Source organism: Patagioenas fasciata, chromosome 18 (genome assembly GCF_037038585.1).
Source record: "Patagioenas fasciata isolate bPatFas1 chromosome 18, bPatFas1.hap1, whole genome shotgun sequence".
In the NCBI taxonomy this organism is placed as follows: domain Eukaryota; kingdom Metazoa; phylum Chordata; class Aves; order Columbiformes; family Columbidae; genus Patagioenas; species Patagioenas fasciata.
This window is the reverse complement of record NC_092537.1, coordinates 8107907-8132500: the sequence shown is the minus strand read 5'-3', so window position 1 is coordinate 8132500 and position 24594 is coordinate 8107907. Positions and strand designations below refer to the sequence as shown.

Genomic DNA, 24594 nt, shown 5'->3' with positions numbered 1-24594 from the left:
CATGCTGACCACCTTCAGGCCTTGGTGGTCTGGCTACCATTTTGTGGAAGTTAGGGTCATAACTGTTCAAAGGAATTTAAGAAAATGTTTGCTGAATTCGTTGAAGAATTTTGGGCACAACCTACTGGTGAAAAAATATCCCCCCATTCTGTGTAGGGGCTGGTTTTCATCCTTTCCCTGTTTGGGGGGTTGGTATTGTTCCTTGCACCCCAGTGTTTTAAGTAACTATATATAGTAAATTTCAGCATAACTAGTCAACCACCATAGATTCACTTCATCCAGCAACATAATTCTTCACAGGTAAAAGAGCTTTAAAGCCAGTACGTGCTTGTCTGCCTTTCAACAATTCATCATTTTACAATTCTACAGAGCAAATTACCGTTTCCTACTGCTATCCAGCACCTTTCTCCATTTATCACAGTTGAAAGTGTAGCTGTAATCCAGAATACTCATAAAATAGCTGACATGATACTGCTGTTACAGGCTAAGTACTCATGCTAAATTCTCCAGACAAGCACATGTTAGAACAAGTGTAAATAATTAAGCTTTTTCTATGGAATGAGACAGAATCTGCACGTAATTTGGTATCAAGATTTATTTAGGACAATTCATGGTCATGCTCCATTTGAATACAAAGCACCAAAATTTAGGTAACTGCACATTCTCCAAATATAATCCAGTTGAGACTGTTGCATACAGATATATCCATTATTCTACGTGACAGCACAGCCCACATCTGTCCATGTCCATTAATCATAGAGGGCAAACACAAGGTGCTGGAGAAGGCATAGCAGAAGTTCTTCACAATGCATATCCCTTGTTGTTGCAGTTTCAGAAGAAAGTACCATAAGCCAAGGTATCTAAGCACTTGATATGCTCAAGTTAATAGTACCCCGAGGATATTTCCAAATTAATTTAGCGTTTCCAGTTACTTTCCCTGCAATCCCTCCAATTTCATCCATTCTAAAAAACATCTGGAGACAAGATTGTCTCAGCACAACATTCAACTGAGAAGTAAAGCCCTATGGCTGTGACCACCCCAGGACCTTCTCCCGTTGCTGCGAAGGCAGTAGCAATGACAATTATTAGTTGCCAAAATCATATCAGGGAACTAAATAATGCTATAGTTTCAGAAAGCGTGGCTATAAACATGTATTGTCAACAATGACAGACTTCCCAACTGTAGATTTAAAAGTAAGAATCAAATCTTAGGCAAGTATTTAATTATATATGAAGTTGCAATAAGGTTTTCTGATATATGTTAACATTTCAGTGAGAGAAGGTGAAGGGGGAATGACTTATTATAGTTAAGGAAAAAAACCCTTCTTTTGCTTTTAAACTGGCACTTTAAAGGGCTTTAAAAACTTTAAATCTTTTTTACTCCAAAGAGTCTTATAAAACAAAAGCTGACCAAAAAAAACCAGACAAGTATCACTCACTGTAAATCACTAGTTATAATACATACATTCCACCTAGCCACTAAAAGCTGCCCAGCTAGATGCCTTCCTCATCTTTAAAAAGAATACTGTAGCAGACAAATGATCTACTAGATTTGTACATTGCTACTATCTCAACAGGTTAAAACACTTGAGTAGATGGAAGAAATAGTGGATTCAGCTGGAGTAGTTTATTTTATGCACTGAGCCACCAACTCCCCACGTAGTGGGACACAGCACAGTATAGCATGGACAGACTGATTTCACCTACTGGCCCATTCCTGGGGTGCCCCCAGCGTGGGGACCGAGGCCCTCCAGTGTGACAGGCAGGCACCATGGCAAGAGACCACACGTACAGCAGTGCCACCTGCGCTAGATGAGTATCTGTCAAGCTGTACAAACAGTTCCAGGGTGTCCTTTCAGAATAGCGAGGCAGCTCTCATGTAGTTTAGTGAAGTCTTCGTCAGAAAAGCAAACAATTGTTTTTTTGTACCATTTCATCCCGTTTATGCACATTAAAAAAAATAAGCATACTATACAAAGGACACAATATAATTTAAACATGCCATCAAAGCTATAAACCATATATACATAGAAACATATGCCTATACAAACAGAACAAGACCTCTTTATTACAAGGTAATTCTGGGGTTTTTTTTGTGTTTTTTTTTTTTTTTTCTCCGGAAATCATGACAGATAAAGAAAAGCAGACCAAAGGAGTTGGATGTTGCTTCTAAAAAGTGATCTCTTCAGAAATTTCATGCAACACCACCATCTTTCTGTAGCGGATACTTATTAAAGTTTCAGCTATACATGGGTCTTACCACGATTTCTGGACTCCCTTCCTGTACAGAGGTAGATTTCTGTAGATGTTCTGATATTGCACCACGTAAGCATAATGTTTTAATTACAACAAGGAACAACTTACAAAAGGCTAATTTATGGGTATAATCTCATTGTGTGCATTTAGGTAGCACAGTAATCAAATTCATTTGCACTTTCAAGAAAACAGACCTCAAAGTGTTTTGTTATTTAGGTGGAGGTCCAATTAAAGCGGTCCACATGAAGAGAACTCTCTCTTGTCATCAACGTAACATACTTGAGTCTGTCCCTCTCCTTTCAAGCCTCTGTTGTTCAGCCAGTGCCAAGAACTTGCACCAACTTCACTGATGCCTTTATCCCACCCACTGTGTTCAATTCAAGGCCTATTTCAAATACACACAGGTTTTTGCAAGTATTAGATCTTACTCATACAAGCAGTCGTAATATTGAGAAATTTATAGGAAGATTCATTCAAACTGCCTGAAATGATTAAAAAAAGCCCATCCACACCTTCAGACTGGAAAAGGAAAGCTGAAACATTGCTAGCTTCGAACAGCTATTAATTGTGAACAAATCTGATGCTACTAGGAAAAACATGAAGAAGTTTGGCAGTACTTTGCAATTTTTTTGTCCATCACATTCTTGAATAACCCTCTGACAACTCATGAAGTTGCAGAAAAGCTTGCAGGCAAATACCACTTTAAGATGGCTGTTAAATGAAGCCTTTACAGCATACTCAAGAAAATAAATGCACCAAAATTCATGATGCCAATGTATAGTAACTTCGATAAGCTCACAAGCATTGCTAAATACTTTTCTCAGAGGCACTCCATGGAGTTATTGTTACAGAAGTTTGTCAACATGGAGATCAGTGAAAGAACAATCCAGTATTCTGTGTACCGAAACACGAGAGAATAAAAGTGCCCTAAGTCTGGCTCAGCAAATCTAGCAAGGTTGCAGCACACACGTGCTGGTGTGACGTCGCATATGCAGGTTTCACTCTCGTACAGAAGCCAGACAAAGCAAGCAGCACCAATCTTTTCCTAGCTGCAAGTTTCTAAGAAAACTTAAAAGGAAATATAAGTTCTCTTTTTGTACCAAACAACCCATCCGCAACTATTTTTAATGAAGGATTGCATTATAACCATTTAGCATTAGTTTCCCAAGTTCAGTTTATATGAAGCATCCTTTTCTTTACAAAATATTACAGGAGTAAGGAATGGTGACTAGTTTGGAACTGAATAATGTTTGTTAAAATACGGATAGAAGCATACATAAAGTCATTACATTTCTCCATATACACACTCATCCCTGTAAAGGGTTTTTTTGTTAACGAGGCAAGTAAATCCCAAGTTATTTCACAACAACTGCAGCAATACTGAAATTCATGATGACTCTTTTCCCCTGATGAAAGGGATTGCGTACCTAGGAGTAAAATATCTCACCACCTTGGGGAAGCCTGTTTTGTGAAGGGGATCCTTCACTTCAGGGAGTAGCTTCATCAGGAATTACACTCCCTGCACCTGGCAGAAAGTGCTTATGTACCTTGCAAGATCATGTTTTTCATTAAAGAAATCCATTATACGCAGGAGACTACACACAGTAAAAGTTAAATGACAATGGCAGGAGCCAGGGATTTCGGAGACTTCTCTGTTTGTAAAAAGCAACGGTTCTTCACAATTAGGAAGCGTCTCATTCATACACTCGGCTAGTGCATAGCATCTGCGATTGCATAGAATGTTTCCAGTGCTGAATTGGTAACTAACCTAAGCAAATCTTTTCCGAGTTTGATTGATTACCATTTGATATCCAGATTGCTTGCTGTTTGATTTACTGTGCTGTATTTGGTGTGCAAAGTTTCCTGGACCTTCTTAGAGTCCATGCCTTCCAGCCAGTCCTGGTACATCTTTTGTACATGCATGTTGGTTTCTGGAAGTCTCACAGGTATTGCAGCATACATTTCTTCCATCTGGTTAAGCAGTGCTTTATCTGGTTTTCCATCTTCAGTTTGTGCCTGACCTTTTCCATTTAGGCACCCTTAAGAAAAGAAAATAAGCCACAAGGGTGGTGATGATTTTATATTAACTTGGAATTTTTTTTCATACTAAAGAAAAAACTTGTCACTTTACATAAAGTACCCCCATGCTGCTATTAATAGAATTTGTATTTACTTAAAATTACTCCAATATCAACAACATATTAATGTAAATGAGGTTTCCTTATCAACAGTCTTTCTCTGCCCGCTCTTTATGATCTTAATTATGATCCTTGTCTTTTCTTCCCCTTGACAACCACATTTCAGAGTATTTCCTTTGAGGTCTGAAACAACCATAAGAGCCATGCTGTCCCTTATTTATAGGTCAGAAGAGAGCAAATAACATTGCGGTTAATTTTAGAAAACTAAATCAATTTCTGAGCCAAACCTGCACATGCAATTTGTGTTCTAGACCATTCACTACATAGTAATCATTTTAGATTATTAAGAGGGAATGAAATTAAGTGTCTGCCTGTAAGACAACTTCCCTTGAGATTCAGAAGATGTGTGCAGAACCACTGTGCATCCAGTTATTCTTACCTCCTGGGCAGGCGAGGACTTCTACAAAGTGGTATAAAAACTTTCCTTTTTTCAACTTCAGAACCATGTTTTGGATATTTCTAAACCCATAAGCTGCTGCAAAACGCAGCACTGTCTCACCATCCTTTTCCAGGGTGACTTCTTGAAAGTCCTTGTTCCTGCAAAGATACACAGAGAACATTTTAAACCCCTGTGTTACTCAGGGGATGACCCAACTGTGTTGGTTTTTATTCAGATGCTCTGAAGAGAACAGAACAAGGATAACAGTGAGATTGAGGTGAACTCTTTCAGTTTCTACACAGGGTCATAGCAACAAATTTACAGGTTTATAATTATAGAATCACAGAATCGACTGGGTTGGAAAAGACCTCAGAGATCATCAAGTCCAACCCTTGGTCCAACTCCAGTCCATTTACTAGATCATGGCACTTAGTCCAATCTCAGTTAAAAAACCTCCAGGGCCGGTGAGTCCAGCACCTCCCTGGGCAGCCATTCCAATGCCTGACCACTCTCTCTGCAAACAATTGCTTTCTAATATCCAGCCTACATCTCCCCTGGCAGAGTTGAAGCCCATGCCCCCTTGTCCTATTGCTGACTGCCTGGGAGAAGAGCCCAATCCACACCTGGCTAGAACTGCCCTTCAGGTAGTTCTAGAGAGTGCTGAGTTCACCTCTAAGCCTCCTCTTCTCCAGACTAAACAAGCCCAGCTCCCTCAGCCTCTCCCCATAGGTCTTTTGTTCAAGTCCCTTCCCCAGTCTTGTTGCTCTTCTCTGGATCTGCTCCAGCACTTCAATCTCTTTCCTGAACTGAGGGGCCCAGAACTGCACACAATACTCCAGGTGTGGCCTCCCCAATGCAGAGTACAGGGGAAGGATCACTTCCCTTGTCCTGCTGACCACACTATTCTTGATACAGGACAGGACACCATTGGCCTTCTTGGCCACCTGGGCACACTGTTGGCTCATGTTGAGCTTCCTGTCAATTAGAACCTGCAGGTCCCTTTCTGCCTGACTGCCCTCCAGCCACTCTGTGCCCAGCCTGGAGCACTGCAGGGGGTTGTTGTGGCCAAAGTGCAGGACCCGGCACTTGGCCTTGTTGAACTTCATCCCATTGGAATCACCCCATTTTTCCAGTCTATTCAGATCCCTCTGCAGAGCCCTCCTGCCTTCCAGCAGGTCGACACTCCCTCCCAACTTGGTGCCATCAGCAAATTTGCTGATGATGGTCTCAATCCCCTCATCTAAATCATCAATAAAGATGTTAAACAGGACTGGACCCAACACTGACCCCTGGGGCACACCACTAGTGACCGGCCGCCAGCTGGATGCAGCCCTGTTCACCAGCACTGCCTGGGCCCAGCCCTCCAGCCAGTTCTTAGCCCAGCAGAGAGTACACTTGTCCAAGCCATGGGCTACCAGCTTTTGCAGGACTATATGATGGGAGACAGTGTCAAAGGCTTTGCTGAAGTCTAGATAGACCACATCTACAGCTTTCCCCTCATCTACCAGGTGGGTCACCTGATCATAAAAGGAGATCAGGTTGGTCAGAGAGGACCTGCCCCTCCTAAACCCACGCTGGCTGGGTCTGATCCCTTGTCCATCCTGAAGGTGCTGTGTGATTGCGTTTAGGATGATCTGCTCCGTAACACTGCCAGGCACCGAGGTCAGGATGACAGGCCTGTAGTTGCCAGGGTCAGCTTTGCAGCCCTTTTTGTGGATTGGGGTAACATTTGCCAATTTCCAATCATATGGGACCTCCCCAGTGAGCCAGGACTGTTGGAAGATGATGGAGAGCGGCTTGCTGTAGCTGCCTATCAGCAAACGAGCTGGACTAGCAGTAACTGCATTGGGGTTTACTGTAGCACCAACTAGCCCATCCTACATAACAAGGATAGGAAACTCTCACTTACTTTAATGCTTTGTAGGTGATTTCTTTGACATCCATGCCAAAAAGCTCCTTTGCAGCATGTTTAAAAATGTGCTCCAGGTAACCATCAGATCTCTTCCCATCATGCCGTACTACATCTCCCTCCTTGATTCCATCAAACCTTAGAAAACAACAGAAAGACCAACTTCAAAATTTCATTCCTTCACTTAAATAAAGGATGTTTTTCCCCTTCTCTGTCTCCCGCATAAAGAGTTATATAGCGGTAACTGAGAACATATTAAAATTTTTATTTATTACAACTTAAAACCTGTTTAAGACAGTAGCAACACGGTGGGGAAAAAAAATGAAAATAATATGAAATTATGCAGGGCTTTCCATGTTCAGAAACCTTGAGCAACAGCAAGTTATAAGCACAGGCTAAAGACTTGGTTAACAGCCATTCTGTGCTCAGGAAACATTTTTGCCAGCCCTGAAACTGTTACAACCATACCATTTAAATCTCTTCAGTGTAAGCAAGGTCCAAGCAGGACACAAACCCAACGGGAAAAGGATCTTTAGAAATGTCCAGAGCTTTCTGTTTTGTGCAAGAAAGCACGTTTATTGCTGCATTACCACCACTTTGGAAAGATCCCAAGTAACATCTGTCGCACTTGAACAAAGATCAGTGAGCCCAGCTTTTGTAACTAAGCCTGAAAATTAAAACAACATGCATGCTGCTCTGAGCCAGTCATACAGCGAGTAAACAAAACCTCTTCAATCCTTTGTGTGATTTCATCTCCTAAATTTCATCTAAAGCATGTTTCAGTTTTATCTAATCTTGAAAACTGCTCTGTTTGGGCTGAAACAATTCATTACCATTTCCTGAAAGGGTGCTACTTCGATCAATTCATGCACATGGTAGGGGAAGTGGAAATTTACTGTTGAGATGCTGCTCTGAGCAAGGGAGGCACAGAACAGATGGTGGAACCCATGGTCGCCCCCAGCAGCTTTGTGTGCAGCCCAGGGGGCAGGTGGGACTCTCCAGCTTTACAGGAGCTCAGGCACAGGGGAGCTCCCAATGGGGTCAACAGTCACACTACCAAGTCATGAACTTGATACAGTCAAATCTAATATTACTGCATTAAAATATAAAAAAAGGAGCTACACAAAAATCATAAATTTTAAAATAATCTCTAGATGGGGGTCATTACCTCAAATTATCTGCTTTGTACTTAGCATATACCATTTTATATTTTCTGTTTCGTATTACTTTTATACATAGCAATGAAAATCTAAGAGAGTACTTTGGGGTTTTCTGACTACTATATAAAAGATGAGGCCTTAGTATACTCAGGCTTTGATGCGGGCTTTTCTCTTTAAAAAGAAAAAACATTCTTGTGAGAAGTTTTACATTTATATTGAATACGCTCAAAGGCTTTGTCATTGGTCATCAAAATAAGGCAGCAATCCACAACAAAACTACTTACAAACTATCTACAGCTACTTCAGTCACATCTTTCATAGACACATTTTTCTGTTCCATTATTTGGACAATTTCACCTGTAGGAAAACATATGACATTTTACTTTCAACACCAAGCAAAATGCACATGCTGTGCCTCAGTTTAAGGATCAATATACCAACACCTGTATGTGCTTGTGGCCACATTCTCCAGCTCTTACGAGAGTCAGTTCCCTCCTGTCATGGAGAAGCCAGACACTCTCAGCCCTGAAGTCAAGGGCCTTCAGCGTGCCCCAAACTTCACAACACTCTCTTTAGCCTTTCGGTGAGGTAAAGTTTCAAAGACATTTCTGTACCACAGGGGGAAAAAGGAGGATAGTTTGGACATGAAACCTAAACACTACAGCCACACCAAAAGGCCTCTGGTGCCATGTGTTTGGAATGTTATGAATAATCCCAGTGGCGATTAAATCATGACCACAGATGAGCAAGACAATGATTTTAAATATGGATTTGAGTAACTCTTACCTCTCTCTAGAGGCTGACAAACTCCTGAATCTTGTTTTCAGATGAATACCAACTTAGAAGGAAAAGTACTTTTTGCTTTGCCTTTCCTATACAATACCTATACTACCTGTAGCACAAAACCCTGTACTTATTTTTAAAGCAGAAAAAACCCCAACCTTACAACTAAAGCAGACTGGAAAAAAAGCAAAGTCTGGCATAAAGGCTATTCTTACAATGGTGATTCACTTATATCTTCATAAAGAGTATAAACTTAAAGAAGATTTAACCTGATGTGAGAACACAATCAACTTCTTGCGAATTATACAAGGCAGTGTAGAAATCTTCCCGCAAGGCTTCCAGTTTTTTGTCATAACAAGGTGCCACGATTACATGGAAAATTTTATCAGGAGACAAGTTCTGTGGAACACAGAAGAGAGCACGTGTGAACTCCGTGAAGAACAAAAGACAGCTTGAAGAACGACAAGGACAAAACCAGCATCATAAACTCTATGCAAGTAATACCAGCAATCAATCCCTAGCAGTTAAATTTAACCACTGCCCCACACAGATGAAGTGATCTGCTGGAAGTCACAAATCATCACCCAGACAGAGTCAGTCTTCTGGCCGAAACTTTTACCTATTCCTTCAGACCACATTTTCTACAGTTTTTGATTGCCTTAGAAAGTGAGTGCAAGTCAGGACATGAGAATTCCGTTTGCTGGCTGTCACTCATTTACTTTCATGCACAGCAAGTCCATCAATATTTCTCTATGTGGAGACAGTAACACTTCCCTATGTGATGTGAATGCTGTTAAATTTAAGTATGATATGTAAAAAGAAGAGCAACTTTTTCAACATACCAAATTGAGATGATTACAAGGTTAGTTTCTAGGATACAATGCTTTTATTGATCCCAGATAACAAGGCAGTTCCTCCATTATTCTCCTCCGCTCCCATTTAGGCTGTGCTTTAGAACTACATGGGCAGCATTTAACAAGAATCTCTTTAGCTACTCTGGATTTAACTTTACTCATAAATATCTAAATCCATGTTGCACTGGGAGCACAAGGATTGCTGCCAGCTCACGCTGCATGAAATGAGGTTCTTTGTATATTCTTCTTATCACAGGTGCTTATATAACAGCAGAACGCCATTTATTGTTCAAGTAAAGAACAAACAATTCAGGAAGATGCTTTATCATTTTATAATACACTGAAGATCTCTATTTCAGTATTTAAACCTACCAGCCTATCATTTTAGAAGACCATCATGGCAAAAATAAATCAGAATTACTTACCTGCTGCCTGGCAAAGTAGCCCTTTACCAGAGAGCCCATGATCTGCTGTGGGGACTTCGCAGTGCAAATGTGAGGGGTCACGAGATTGGTGAGTACCCTTTCAGCGTACCGGATCCAACCTAGAACGCCAGAAAATGACCATTAGGTAGAGAAGTGGCATGTAAGCATGGAAAACTGGCACAAGTTACAGAAACAGCTCTTGAAACTGCAGACACCTTCACAGTAGGTAGGACATTGCTGTGCAGGCTGGAAGCCCCACTTTGGAAACTGCAGGAAACCTGAAGGCTCTGTTAAAAATGCTTTACAGTTGGCTGTCAATAATTCCCTGTGTCATCAGTCCTAGGCCTGGAAACCACCATGAACTTCATGGCCTATTACAACCTTTCTAATGCATAGATTCAACCAAGCGGAAAGAACAGGACGCCAGCTAACAAAGGGTAAGCTGACTTTTTAGACCTCAGCCCTTGGATCACCAGATACCACAACAAATGTTCTCTGTTCAGCTGCTTAACTGTAACCTTCTGTTTCCTGAGATTTAATATCCACGCACTCAGCTTGCCTCCTTTAGAACAGAGAGTCACATGAAAGCATTATCACGAGATGCATATGGATTACGCCTGGAAAAAAATGCCTTATTTTACTATTGTTAGAGTAGCCATACCTTCTTTAGAAACACCCCACACACACCCACACGCAAATAGTCACTGAAATCTCTCTGTATTCAACATTCTTAGTTCCTCACGAGCCCCCCCTCTCTCACCAGGCTCCTTCACCACTTCAGCTATGACCCACTCTGTATATTCACATCACCTGCAATACCCAGAGCAGTTCTATTATCCCCCCACTTCCAGAATAGGAGCTGGCAAATGAGCAGATGAAAATATTTAGGGTGTGCAATTCTTTCTTACTCTTACTGAAAACAACAGCCCAGAATCTGTCACAGAAAGGATTCAGAACTTTTTGCTTCACCTACATGAACTGAGAAACAGATACCTAATTGTTTCTTAAATGGCTTTAGTGTCAAATGCTGTCAAAAGAGAATGAAAACTGCTTCAAACAAATTAAGGACAGTTTTTAAAAACATTCTGCTTTGTACTTTAGCAGCATTTCTGGAAGGTCCTTCCCTTATACTGCAACTGTGTGTTGGGTTTGTGTGGCGAGGTTTTTAGTAGCTGGGGGGGCTACAGTGCTGGGTTTATTTCTCATTATCTACTCTGATTTGATTGGTGATAAATGAAACTAATTTCCCCTGTCCTGAATCTCGACCCATGAGCCTTTCATCGTATTTTCTCTCCCTTTTCTGTCCAGCTGAGGAGGGGAAGTGACAGAGCAGCCGTGGTGGACACCTGATGTCCCGTAGGGTCAACCCACCACACTGTGGTTGCCATCCACAGCACTCCTGCATGAGGCTGTTTTCAGAACTGGAATGTTTTAGATATTGTAGTCACGAACTGTAAGGCAATTTCACTAAATTGCAAGGGACTTCTGGCAGGTATCGTCCAAAGCAATTTCTTAAATTGTTTCTTTCCTTGCAGTAGATGGAACAAGTGTCTAATAGCTCCAGCTCCACAATGACCATTAGTCACTGTGTAATTATACAGGCAGCCGTGGTAAATAAGCAACAGGAGGCATTTATCTGCACTTCACATATGCACTGGCTGTTTCTGCCTACTCGTCAACAGATTCCAGAGCCAGTCAAAGGGAGCCCGAGATATCCAGTTCTTATATCAATGTACTTCTGTACCTATAATAACCTATAGCCTCCATAAATTCATTCAGATTCTTGGCCATTTCTTGGTTTGTGTTAGCAAAAAACAACAGGAAACCCCTACAAATCACTCTATAAATTCTTAAAGATGTACTTCAGAATACATTATTTTTAGTGGTTGATTGTGAGTAGATCAAAGTTGCATACTATAAATATCTATGCATCAGTGTAAAGTGCAGAAAAACAAAACTGTCACTACTGTAAAACCCCGTTCCTGTAAAAGGAAATTAGTTTAGTTGACTGGGACAAAAGCATTTGAATCCTCAGTAGTTATACTCTTCCTACTTACACTGTGAGTCTGCTCTAGGAGTTCAGGCTGGCAGTGCATTCAAAACGCTGACTGCCTCCCACTCCAAGTGCTTCGTGTTGCTTTCCAGTTTGGTAAATTAGGGAAAAAACTGATTATTTCTGAGCTATTATATACATAAAACCAGTAGTTACACTGTTGTACTTTCAACAGGAAACAAACCCAATAAAATGTATTTCACTTTCTTTTAAGAGAGCAGCAGGAGGAGGTAGGCACAATTAAGAGACAGACAATAACATGCCCTTTTGTCAGGTTTTGGGACTATACAAGCTCTGCTCTTTTGCTCATGGTAGCTTTTACACCACAGAACAGTCCTGCAGAGGGTGATATTTCTGTGGAAAGTTACCCCCGAAGATAAGTAAGAGTAAAGCAGTTATACTTGAGCTCACATTGACCTTATATCTACAGAGCTATATAAAAAACATCTTGTGATAAACACACCCAGTAAACATTTCTAGGACAAAATTATGTAATGTGGGGCTAGAGAGAGGAAGGAGGAGGAGGAACAGAAAATGCACCCAGGCAGTTAAGTCAGGAGACACAGTGAACAACCTCACTTTAAAGATGACTGATCATTATATGTTGTTTCCTGTAACTGCTGTCAATGGGAATGAAATACCATATGCTTTCAGAATGGGTTTACAGTGGTATTTCTGTTCTGTTTTCCAGAAATGGAAAGCACCCATACTTCTGCTACCTATTTGCTGTGGTACAGATGTTAACACCATAACTAGCACTGAAAACAGAAACAATCTTTTGTAGAACAGACAAGGACAAAAAAAAGTGTTCCATTAACTATTTTAAAATATTTCCAATGAGAAGAGCGGAAAATCTGAGCTCTCTTTCTAGATGAAGAAAATTAAAATGATCCCAGAAGTTATAGAAGAAATCCTCAGAGTTTGAGTTTTAAATAAACCAGGTACAAGATGACAAAGCCAAGTAATAGGGGGTTGTTTCAACTTCACAGGTTTTACATGAAGAAAAAGCAACATATAGTATGTCTGCTCCTGAACATAGAAGGTAATGCTAAGATAACAGTAACAGAAAAAAGAGACTTTTCCTCTTAATACATATATGTAGTTCCTAAAGCGTAACCCACATACTTCCACTACAGAATACACAAAACAAACAAAAGTACAATTTAAGTAGCAGTATTGAAACTGTAAATCAATGACAACAGCAGATTCTGGGATCACCAAATGCTTAATCTAACTCGCTCTCTTGTAACTGTAACATTTCTTTAAAGAATGCAACTTACTTAAGTTATTTCAAAGCTATATTTTCGTATTTTTACCAGCCTTCTGAAAAGCAACACCATGAGCTTACTAGGGTGGAGCTGAGGGGGAAGGTGGGTGAAGGAGTTACTTTTACCTCCTTTTTGATACTTCTTTTTTAGGAATGTGACTTATCAAACTGAAATGATGATGTGCTAACAAATGCAGAAGTAAACAATGAATGTTCTACATGTTCTCAGTTGTAATAAGTGCAGGTTTTGTTCATAACAAAGCAAGTTCTCAGGTGCCAAGTTTTCAGAAGTGAGACATTTAGTGAGTCAAGTCTGTGACATTTCAAGTGGGAATTATTTTCTAAGTGTCCGACATAACCATCTCACAGTCATTAAGAGTAATATCACTTGCTATTTTCCTCTAGGCTTCAGTGGCAAGTTCAAAACTTTGCTTAAGATAACGGAGGTTGTGGTTTAATTATATCAGTAAGCAAAGTTCCCTAAAGATTCTTTTCAATAAGGAAATGCCATGTTAAACTCTGTGGTCTGGACACACAAGCAGCAGGCACTAACTCCTCCATTCCAGTTCCCATTGATTTTTCCAAAGGTCTTACACAAAGCACTAAGAACCTCAGTGCTTCTGTGCCTCAGTTTCATTATCCAGAGATTCATAGGTCATGTATGCTGCTTTTATAGCAGTGACGGGGAACACAACTGACTAATAAATACCACAAATGAACACTAGCACAAGGAAATCAGTAGTCCAGGTTCTTTGTATTATCAGAGGCTGTGGACTGCAGCAAGGTTCTTTCATGGGGTTTTCTTTTTGAAAAGCAACAATAGAATTCCTCACTTTTTACAGAACTCCACTCGCATATGGGAACGATGAGATGCTTGTTGGAAACAAATTCTGCTCTCCCAACGGCCTGTGGAAAACAGGTCCCTCTAGCAAAGGATTGCAATGCACTACGGATGAGCAGCACTACTGGTGGCAAGTACTGGCTGTGATGTTTGGTGTCTCTCAAAAGCAAAACCAAAAGGCTCTAAATTATGTAAGGCTCCCAAATGAAACCGCCCTTGGTAATTGCAAAAAGCCCAGGCTGAAGTGTGGGAAGGTTAGAGAAGTCAGTTCTCACCAGGGCAAGCAGAGGCAAACATTGGTAAGGCATGCTCCTCCTGGTTCCTCCGCTGATACCGCTGCACAAATTCCCTCTGGCTCTCCAGAATACTGAAATCGGCAGCTATAGTGGTGTCAAATACATAATGCACCCCTATGAAAGAAAGCAGTAAGGAAAAGTGAATTAGTAGCATATTCTCCATCCCACGGGCTTCTTTCCAAGTTCCAGGTGTATAGAAAATCTTGGGAGGATCAACAGGTATATCCTTTACCCTCTCCAAATTTTCACAAATAGTAGAGCCAAAAAAAATAAGCCATACATTGAAAAGCTACTTTCTACATCTTGAATTTAAAAAGGACCACCAACTTGCTAACGGTGACTAATAACACTTCAAATACATGTCTGCTTCCTTATGAGAGATTTGCCATTCAGCCACGAGGCACCTCTCCCATGGCTGAAATTGGCTGCAAAGGCACACGAGCATATCACCGAACACATCACCGAACATATCAGCGGCACCGCAGAGCGCTCCCGCCTGCCTGGGCAGCAGCACACTCCCTACGCGCCTCCGTCACACTGAGCACGGCCCTGCAGTGAGGCACAGATAATAAACCATTCTGAGAAAAATGGGGCCCACCAGAACTTAGAATTCCTTTTAGATTAAAAAAATGGATGCATAAAAACTATTAAAAAATATAAAAGGGAGGAAATAGTATATTACTATCCTTTCCCTTGATCCCTCAGGTACAAGAAGAGACTCAAACCCATAGACAAAGTGGTTTTTGTTTTTTAAATAAAACTTGGTATATATAGTAAAAATAGCAAAGGAAATACAGCTTTAACATAAAATAGGCAGATACAACAGTTCTTGCATATAATTTCAAATTACAGAAAAAAAAACCACACGACTGAGAATCTGCTAGAGATGTGTGTCAAAAGGACTGGAAGGCGTTTACGTTAAGAACTCCCTCCTCCCTTGAGTTACAAAATAAAGGGGAAAAAAAACTTACAGAAGCTCATAACCAACTCTTCCCTGACTTCTTAGTAAAGGCTCTGAAGACAGGTCTGTAATGTCCTTCAATTCTGTGACCTTTACTATCAGCACGTGCCTCAAATCCCCATTTCTGTCATACTGGTGCGCTGCTGTTATTTCAAACTCCAAACTACATTGTGCAATGGCACTTTATGACTGCGTAACAACTCTGCTGAGGAAGCAGAAACCTAAAATAATCTCAGCTTTCTGCTCCACCATCGTAACATATTCAAACTTACCGAGACTTTTGAGGAAACCACAGAGTCTCTTGGCTGCATCATTCACAGAGAGATTGAATTTAGCAGCAAAATAAGGCAATGACTGCGGGCATATAGACACTGCCAACACTTTGTGTTTTGAGGTATCACATTTCTGGTAAACAAAACAAAAACAAAGAAAACAAGGTATGTAATCACAACAAGGTAAGGCTCCCTCCTTCGCCCCCCCTTTTCCACTCCTGGAGCTATTCCTCAACGCCCCAAGTGTAAAACCCCTGCGAAACAATTATCAAGTTTCCTGAGGGCAGGACAAGATGTTCCTCTGACCCTGTCAGTGTTCATCTCTAGTCACCCGTAGATCTTTTTTACATAACTTGGGGAAATCCAGCCCTCCCAGGACAATTCTATGGTTGGTCTCCTAGTGGCATAAGAAAAGTTGAGACATTCAGCACCTCTGATGTTCTAGCAATATGGAACACTCTAGCAAATATGAATAAAGCTGTATGTTTAAACATTAATAAACTAATCTTTACGGGAGCATGGGCATTTGATGTTACAAATCCAACCCAGGAAATGACAGATCTGATCCTTTATTAAGGCTCTTGTGTCTCTACCACTGAAGGCACTGGGGAAAACAGGCAAGACATGACCCTCAACAAATCAGTGTGTGTAGGCACTGAAGAACTCTTTCAAAATACCTAAGATGGTGTGCAACTCTAAAGCTCTGATTACTGTGACATTTATATGAAGATGAATCTTGCTTTAGTTGTGATATTTTCCACATCAGTGGAACCCTTGGAAGACAACCAGGACTATGCCACAGACAAGTCTTACCCTAAAAAGATTAGCAACCGTAGTTTGTACTTAAACACCCTAATGAGCCTTGAAGTAGAGCTCACAGCTGCCTGGAAAGCATCTTCTTGCTCGCTGTCCTCTCTTGGTCACCTCAAGTTCTGATCAAGGTACTTGGCTGCCTCCCTTTTGTGGACTTCAGGCTCTCTTAATATGACCCATATTACCCAAAAGATTTTTTTTCCCCTTTTGTTTTTCTTCTGTACAACAACATCATACTGTATGGAGAGTTAAACTAGTTCTAAGGAAACTGAATCACTGCGTAATGAATCCTCTTATTTATGACACTTCTATACAGATTAAGAAACTGCATCAATTCTGGTAGCTTTTGCACCCCAAGTAAGGGCTCAAATCTGGAGCAGAACTAAAATAAATAATTCAGTAATCTAAAGATCCAAGTACCATACAGAGCAACTAGCTTCTCAGCAGAAAATAAGGCAGCAATACAACACTTTTATAACTTTTGACAAGAATTTGGACAAAAAAAAATTTGTTCCAAATGTAGTCAGCTTGAATATATATTAAAAACAACTCTACCTTCAAAAACTTGCCTTGATAACTTTTTATTATGTGGATACACTGGCACCAGCAACACCCAGAGCAGTTGTAGTAATGAAGGTGTAAGGATTTATAAACACTGAACCACAGATTAATTTGCTATTACAGTAACAAGGCAGTTACATTTTCCCAAGATTTTACTTCCGTGGGTGCAGTAACTTTCCTCTCGCATTTAGGTTAAGCGCCATGACCTTGCACATCTAGCACAAAATTATTTTAAGTACTTCAACGTTCATCTTGCCTGAAGTTTTTACTTCCTCTTTGGAAAAAGCACATCCTGACAAATCTTCATCTCATCTGCCTTGGGAAACCAAGCTGCTTAGTCATTCTGTGATTTCCTCCTCCTCACAGAAAGCTGTGTTATTGTTTGTGTCACGTTACCTTGTTAAGGTTAAGAACACGAAAGAGCTCCTTCTGATTCTGTTGGAAAACTCTGGCTCCTTCTTCTGATGTCATACAATTGTCACAAGCTAGGCAGTCGCTAAGGAGGATTTTAGCATTAGCCAACGTATGAAACTCATTTTTCTGAGAGGAAAAAAAGAAAGTATACAAGTATTTAATAATGATTGACCAATCTTCAAGAGCTCTGCAATGACCCAGCTGAAGAGCAAACACACTGTCAGTTTTGTTTAAAACAAGACAATCCATGACACTTGAATAGCATCCAAGATTATTCAGAAGTAATCAGAATAATCTGTTCCATCCTTTTTCATGGCTTTGCTCCTGTTATTACTGTGAAACTGCAAAATGTTTAAGGGTAAACACAGATCTAAATTTACGTCCATGTTCTAGTGACTTGATTTGCATTGCGTTTCAGAGCGGACAGTCCACAAACAACTGAGAAAACTTCTACTTGAACTATGAAACCCCTTTACTAGCCAGAGAGCCCTCCAACAGCAAGATGGCTTTGGCTTTTTATCACGAGGTAAGACAGAGTACAGTCCTACAGTTACATTGACCATATACTGTAAGATCAACAGTTCCCTATTTCTGGCTGCAATACCGTTGGCAGCTCATCTGTGGGAAGAAGGAATACTTGGATAAAAGGGCAACAAAACCAGAGTACTTGCAAAAATGTAAAGAAAAAATCTCTGAATTGAGAATCCATTCCCGGCTAAACAGTCCTCTGTTAAAGAACAGTATGTGATCTGTTTGTCTAATATAAATAGAGACATTCTGTGCATTCGTACTGTCACTACCCATTTTCGCTTTACAAGCCCTATGCCTACTTTGAATAGTTGATGGAAGATTTTCGACACTAAAAAAAATGTTTAGAGCTTCAATTTCAGTTTTGTGTTTACATAGTAAGGGCTTTTTTATTTCATCTTTTTAAAAGATTCTTGATTCTCGTGGGATATCTAGAAGTGCTCAAAATTGCTTACAACTTCTTGTTGATTAGTGTTATATTTAGTACTTAAAAGTTCTCTACTTTCAGCCTGCTTTGGGGTACACAATAAAAACTGGTATCTCACAATTTTCAGAAGGAACATTACCTCTTCAAAGTCATCATTTGAACTCAATGCATCAACAGATGTACTTTGTGTGTCATCATTTTTCTGTTTTTTACTGCATTCCTGAAACAAAACATAAACCACACGTATTAAGCAAAAATCCTTCGCCATTCAGTAAGAACATCTTTGCAGAGCTGTTTGTACCATTAGAAGCTAACGTGGCTCTTTTACAGGTTTTGGCAGCATTGAATCTACATCCTTATACGCAACGCTTTGTTTTCGTTTTGCTACGGTGAACATAATTCCGCAGAAATTCACTTGCTTCACCAGTTTCACAGTTCTGAGCGGGTTTTTTTTTTAACCCCAAGGGGAAGATTAACCGGAGCACAGAAGCTGTGTCTACACGTCGCGGCGCTACGTGACGGCTCCAGCCCGACACACAGCCGCGTCCCGGCGATACCGCTGCCCGGTGCCCCCCGTGCGCTGTCACCGCCGCTCCGCGGAGGGGAAAACGGGCACAGCGCTGCGCTCCAGTCGCGGAGAGGCCGGTGACCTTGGAGCCCAAGGCCGCTCCGCCTCACCGGGCAAACCGGGACGCCACAGCCCCGCCGGCCTGGGGGGGCCGGGAACTCCACCGGCTGCCCGCACCCCTCCGGCGCCGTGCCCGGGGCCCAGCCGGTCGCACCGCCGCCGCACTCACCTTTTTGGTGCAGTTCTCGCACTTCATTTGCGATCCCGCCGGCGCAGCCCGGCCCTGGCTCGGCTGCCGAGCGGTCCTCGCCGCCGGGGCTGCGGGACAGGGGCAGAGCGGGGCAGGCAGGTGAGGCCCGGCACACAACCAGCGGTCGCTGCCAACCCTCCCTCCTTGGTTCCGTCCCCGCAGCCCTTTGTTGCCGTGCCCGCCTCCTGCCCCTCTTATCGCCCCCGCCGGCCGGTCCCCGCAGCCAATACAGCCCCCTGGGGCGGGGGTGGCCCCGCCGCGCCCCTCACGTGCTCCGCAATTTATTAAAGCTGTAATTAACCAACAATCCCGGCGGGCACCCAGCGCCCCAGCCCGTTACGTGGAGCGAGGGGGCACCGGGCGCCTCTTGGGAGAAACACGGGGTAAAAACCGCTCAACGACAGAAACGGCCCCCCCGCGGGGAAAGCTCCCTCCGGAGAGCACGGCGGGCGCCCCGCAGCACTGCCGAGAGCGGAGCGGGGCTCCCCGGCACACGGGCCGGCAGCTCAGCCGCCGCACACCCCCGGCACCCCGGTTCTTCACAGCCCCCCCGCCACCGAGGTGATGGGAGAGCGGGCGGGCGGCCACGAGCCGCAGCTCATCAGCTCCACAGAAGAAAAAATACAAAGCGAACACCCCTCCAGCCCCCCCGAACCACTCAAAACGGGGGTGGAAGGACGAAGAACCGGTACCGTACCTCCCCGCCGCGCTGAGTCGCGTCCCCGGCAGGAGGAGGCGGCAGCGCCTCACCCAGCGCCTTGTCGCCGGCAGGTCCCGCCGCCTCCCCGCCTCCCGGGGCTCATTGTGGACCTGAGCGCCGTCACGTAGCCGCCGCCGGGGGCGCGCCGCGCGTCCCCGCCGCGGGGCGGGCACGGAGCGACCCCGCGCTGCGCGTCCGCGTCCTGTGCCCGCAACCCGGGCCGTAAATGCCGCTCGGGTAGAACGGGGAACGGGAGCGTGTGACCCGTCAGGCACCTGCCCGGGAGCGACGGGAACGGACGGCCTCGGCAGCTGCTACCGGGCAACATGATGATGCACGGCGGACTCCGAGCATCAATAATGCGATTGAATGCAGTTCGGTGCGGCGTTTCCCAAAGGTTTGGGGCTTCTCTTGACCTTCTTCGCGTATTTTTTAAAACATACTCCGCAGTTACATCATATCAAGACTTTACTCCCTCTCCCCCCCCCCCAGTTTTTCTTTTCACTCAGTTCCTTTTAAATGAAGTAACACTATGGAAGGTACTAAAAAACCCAATGATTACCGTTTTATTTAACCAGTATGCTCTGATCTCATGTATCTGTAACAAAACCCAAGTACCAGTGATGCTATTCCCAGGCAGGCATCAAAAATCCTTATGTGCAGCATTATTAAACACACACATCAGCCTTCCACAACCTCATAGGCCCCAAAGTATCAAGATGCTTATGATTTATGGTGGAGTGGTGGTCTTTCTAAACCTCGGACTATAACATTTAAACAGAAAGGTTAAATCCACATTTTCCTCCTCTTTCAACCCCTGTCCACCTGAGCAGAGAAGTATAAACATAGACCTATAGCTGCCCTGAGCAGCTTTTTAAGTATAAAATGACATTTTAGAAATTAAACCACAGAACTTCCAACAAAGATGCAATTTCCTGCCTAAACTGCAACTTTTATCAAGCGCGCTGGGTAAATCCCCTCCTATTACAAGAAAGCTCTAATGCTTTAATCTGCAGAATATGTTTTTGTTAAGCACAAATAGCACAAGAACTACAGACAATCACGGCTGGAGAAGTTTGTCACTCAAGAACATAACTAAATGCTTGTTTCACTGCAACTGTCTGTAAAAGACACCGCAATCCAGAGAAGTTTGTGGATATGGCTGTTAAATATTTCGCAATTAAATTAATCAGTGTTTTAAAGATACCCCCCGAGCAGAATGTAAAAATAATGGTTTTTTTAAAGAAAAAAATTACAGCCATATGTGAGTTATCACTGAGGTCAAAGAAACTGGGAATTCCTTAACTTTACCATAATGAAAGCAAAAAGAAACACTTCCTTACTGCCCATTTAAAGAAAAATAAGCTGATACTGCTCTACATATACTCTGGAAAAATATCACTAATCCTAGCTTAAGGTAGAAATTGTAATAGCTTTGGTAATCGTTTTCTAAGCTTCTGGTGTCTTCATTCAAAGTGCTTTCACATTAGCATATTAATGACAGATTTATGAAGCACTACAATCACTCTAGAGCAATGCAAGTTCAAAATGATACTTAGTATTTTCAGACTAAAAAGCTGTGCCAATCTTGCGGCTTATTCCACAAGGATCCATGGTTGCATTGACAGATATAGTGATAGCACAGACAAAAGTTCTAAATCAGGAATGTGTTGAGATCTGCACTTAGAGGCACAGCTAAAACCCTTCTGTTTCACACTGTGGTGATTGTGCTTACATTTGTTATCCAAATTCGATGTAGTGATTCTTCAAAAGACATGACACTTTGGGATATTTCTGTACCTCTGCACAGATTGTTTTTAATCTATTTTTTATTTCCCCTCATATTTCCTTATATTCACCATGCAAAATGGATAACTACATGAAAATGGAAATGTGCAGAAACACGGAAACATTGAGAACATCTTCGGTACACACCTAAGCCAGAGGTTGAAGTAGGTATGCTTAAGGAATACTAGATTGAATTTCAGCTCAAGAACTCAAAAAATGAGCAAAAACTGGTACAATCTGAAGAGCACACACGGAATCCAGGTTCCAATGCACAGTGTAACCATTAGATAATCAGATGATCAATTTTTTTTAATCCCCAAGAGCGATTTCTGCTCTCTGTTAGCTATTTATGCCATTTCCCCACAGCACATCAGATCAATTACCGTCAGCACCGTGCCTGACAACCTGAGAAAAGGCACCATCCTGTTTTCATCTGCCCCTGGGGAGGTAAGTTCCTACATTTGCAACACTGCAAGGCCAACTCCAAAAAAATCCACATTATAAAAGCTTTCCTATGTCAACAGTAGGCACCGCTCCAGAGCATGACTTACTTTTATGGCCTCTCTTGATTTATTTGGCCTCCATTGCTAAATTTAACATTCATACCTCCACCTAAAGCATTTATACCAGGAATGAAATAAAAAAACCCTAAGTATTTATCTACAAAAACAGTTGCTGTGGACAACTTCAGCAAGCTTTAGAGGTTACATTGCAGGCTGCAAATGCCTCCTCAATGTATGGCACTCAACAGCTGTCAAAATTAGGCAATAAATCTTAGTTACAGCTGGTAAACACATATTCCATGAAATTAGTGCTCCCCTGGCTCTATCCAGTGTTCCTGTGGAGGTCAGTGGGCTCCCACACAGCACAATGGGATGAGTTCGTTTCTAACAGGGACGGGCAGCCAACCCAGCCCAGTCACAAAGCACCGCTGGGCTGGTGGCGCTTCCCAACCAACTGCTCAAAATCAAGAATATGTATGAAAATAGTCTGAAATTAGGAAAAAGGACCAGAAATATGGGTAGTGCCAAACTAATGTAAAATAAAAGCCAGTTCTATCTGCATGGTTTTGTTTTCAGATCAATGACTTAGAAGTTACAAGTATATTTACTATACAATGCCTTACAAAAATCTAGTTTTATATTATTGAGCAAGAAGTTTACAAATAGTCAATTATACATTTCTGAACATTTCTTCTAGCAAGTAGTTTTTGTTTCTGCAGCAACATGCTTTGGAATTGATGCTGTTGTTTAAGTCCAAGACCACGCTTTAACAACATGTTTCTTCTTCCTTTTTTATTGGTAGGCATAATGCCACCTACCTACTTCAAAGTGCTGGTGTAAAGTCCCTAGATAATTTGCAAAAAAAAAAAAGGTGTAAAAACCATTAATCGATACCAGAAGCTCACAAGCATCCTCACCATATTCCAGTTTGGACACATGATTGTGTTTGAGGTGTTCCCATAGGTGAAATAATTTCTAACTCCATAATTAAATTAAGTCACATCAGGTTATCCTACCATAGTCTTTGCAGAACTGGAGAAGTATAGAGTTGTTAATATTTTTGCAGATTATAACACAAACCAGTGACATGCTGTGTGGTTTATACTGAGTGGAGGGGACAGATAAGTTTCTTATTTCACTCTGTCCGAGGCATGAGAAATCTTTTGTCTTGTATCACTCAAAATAGCTTAACGTTTGGTTTCCAGAGAAACTGGCTGCTTGTAAAAACTGACTGACAGCTGCTTAGACATACATTTCTTCCCAGAAGATTCAGTCAGCTGCCCGGTTGGGCTGAGAACACGTGATACTTATTACTTCCTATTTGCCATCCAAGTCCAGCAGCTGGTACCTCATGACTCACTCACCCCCCCAATTCATCCTGCCAGCTTCTCACAACCTTTTCCCATTTACACACCGAAATTGCAGATCAGTTTGTATTTTCTACTACTTACAGTTCAGTCTATACCATGAACTCCAAGAGGTTTCCCCCCCGCCTCCCCTGCTATCTTCAAATAGTTCACACTGGCCCCTCTATCTTCAAATAGTTCACACTGGCCTGTTATAAAACACACTGCTCAAAAACTCAGTGACTTTTCACCAAAAGCAATGTTCAGGAACAGCTGAACAAGCTTCAACCATGTTATGGCCTTGAGCAAACACTCCGGTGTATCTGGATGCAGATTAGGGAATAATGCAAAAATTCACTATGTCATCAGGAAGAACCATATTTCTGCACAACCGATAACCAAATATCGTTTATTGATGAAGTTATACATTGTCTTACATAAAGAAAATTTAAGAGGTTCAGCAAAACTACAGGTGTCCCCACTTTACCTATTTTGTCCCAAAGATAACATGAGCAGTGATGTTTAACTGAACTAGAAACACAAAGGATTTTTCCAGTGTAACCTCACTGTCCACAAGAGGAAAAGTCACTATTTCAAACAAATTAGAAGCTTCCCTCCCCAGCAACAGATTTTCCAAGCTCAAGCCTTCAGCTGATATCCAATTCACAAAGTGTCACTACATCAACGTTAAACCCATATGATTATCACCACATCAACATTAAACCCATACAATTATCACTGTTACCCCTGCTTTATAATCACCCCTCAGGTTTTGAATGATAGCATTTTTTTCAGGATTCTATTCACAGAGTATCTCAAAAAGCATTGCCTTGAATTATTTTTATTTCTGCCCACGCGAGATTCTTTTCTCCTTTTCATATTACAGTTAAAGCCATTCAACTTTAGGACACACCGAATGCTCTTACTCATGCAGCACCCGAGGCCTGGCCGCCATCTTCACTCCGGGCAGCGCGCCACCATCTTGGGCGAGGCCCTTCCTTCCCCCCTCACACATGAAAGCGGAGAGAGCGCACCAGTGGGC

At 42.1% G+C, this 24594-nt stretch overlaps 1 protein-coding gene and 1 long non-coding RNA gene across 6 annotated transcripts in view; one reads left to right on the top strand and one right to left on the bottom strand.

Annotated features, from left to right (window-relative positions):
• The window catches only part of LOC136109448 (uncharacterized), a 21656-nt gene extending 3269 nt beyond the window's left edge, over positions 1–18387 (top strand). Inside the window, exon 3 of one of the 3 annotated variants that reach the window (XR_011741751.1) lies at positions 17861–18387. This is a non-coding gene — a long non-coding RNA (uncharacterized lncRNA). Of the gene's footprint in view, positions 1–10301; positions 10402–14126; positions 14323–17860 lie in introns of those variants that run through there. The other 2 variants (XR_010652502.2, XR_010652501.2) reach the window with 2 other exon arrangements.
• Positions 578–24499, bottom strand: NARF (nuclear prelamin A recognition factor). Of its 3 annotated transcripts, none has more exons than XM_065852165.2 (12): positions 24479–24499; positions 19195–19283; positions 18537–18617; positions 17425–17568; positions 15655–15787; positions 14401–14535; positions 9965–10083; positions 8955–9084; positions 8187–8259; positions 6743–6880; positions 4834–4991; positions 578–4295 (listed from the first exon to the last, which is right to left on the bottom strand). In XM_065852165.2, the coding sequence occupies exons 1-12, from the start codon at positions 24480–24482 to the stop codon at positions 4054–4056; spliced, it is 1446 nt and encodes a 481-aa protein (XP_065708237.1). In that variant the 5' UTR covers positions 24483–24499; the 3' UTR covers positions 578–4053. The 3 variants fall into 3 exon arrangements, with proteins under 3 accessions (XP_065708237.1, XP_065708238.1, XP_071672384.1); XM_065852166.2 differs by lacking the exon at positions 24479–24499 and adding an exon at positions 19913–20051; XM_071816283.1 differs by lacking the exons at positions 19195–19283; positions 24479–24499 and adding an exon at positions 19913–20014.
• Positions 24500–24594: the final 95 nt, after the last annotated feature.

Coding starts and splice junctions, on each gene's coding strand:
- NARF (XM_065852165.2), bottom strand. Junction 10,084..14,400: donor GTTTGCCTCTGCTTGCCCTG/GTGAGAACTGAC, acceptor CTGGCGTTCTAG/GTTGGATCCGGTACGCTGAA. Junction 4,992..6,742: donor ATCACCTACAAAGCATTAAA/GTAAGTGAGAGT, acceptor GTATCTTTGCAG/GAACAAGGACTTTCAAGAAG.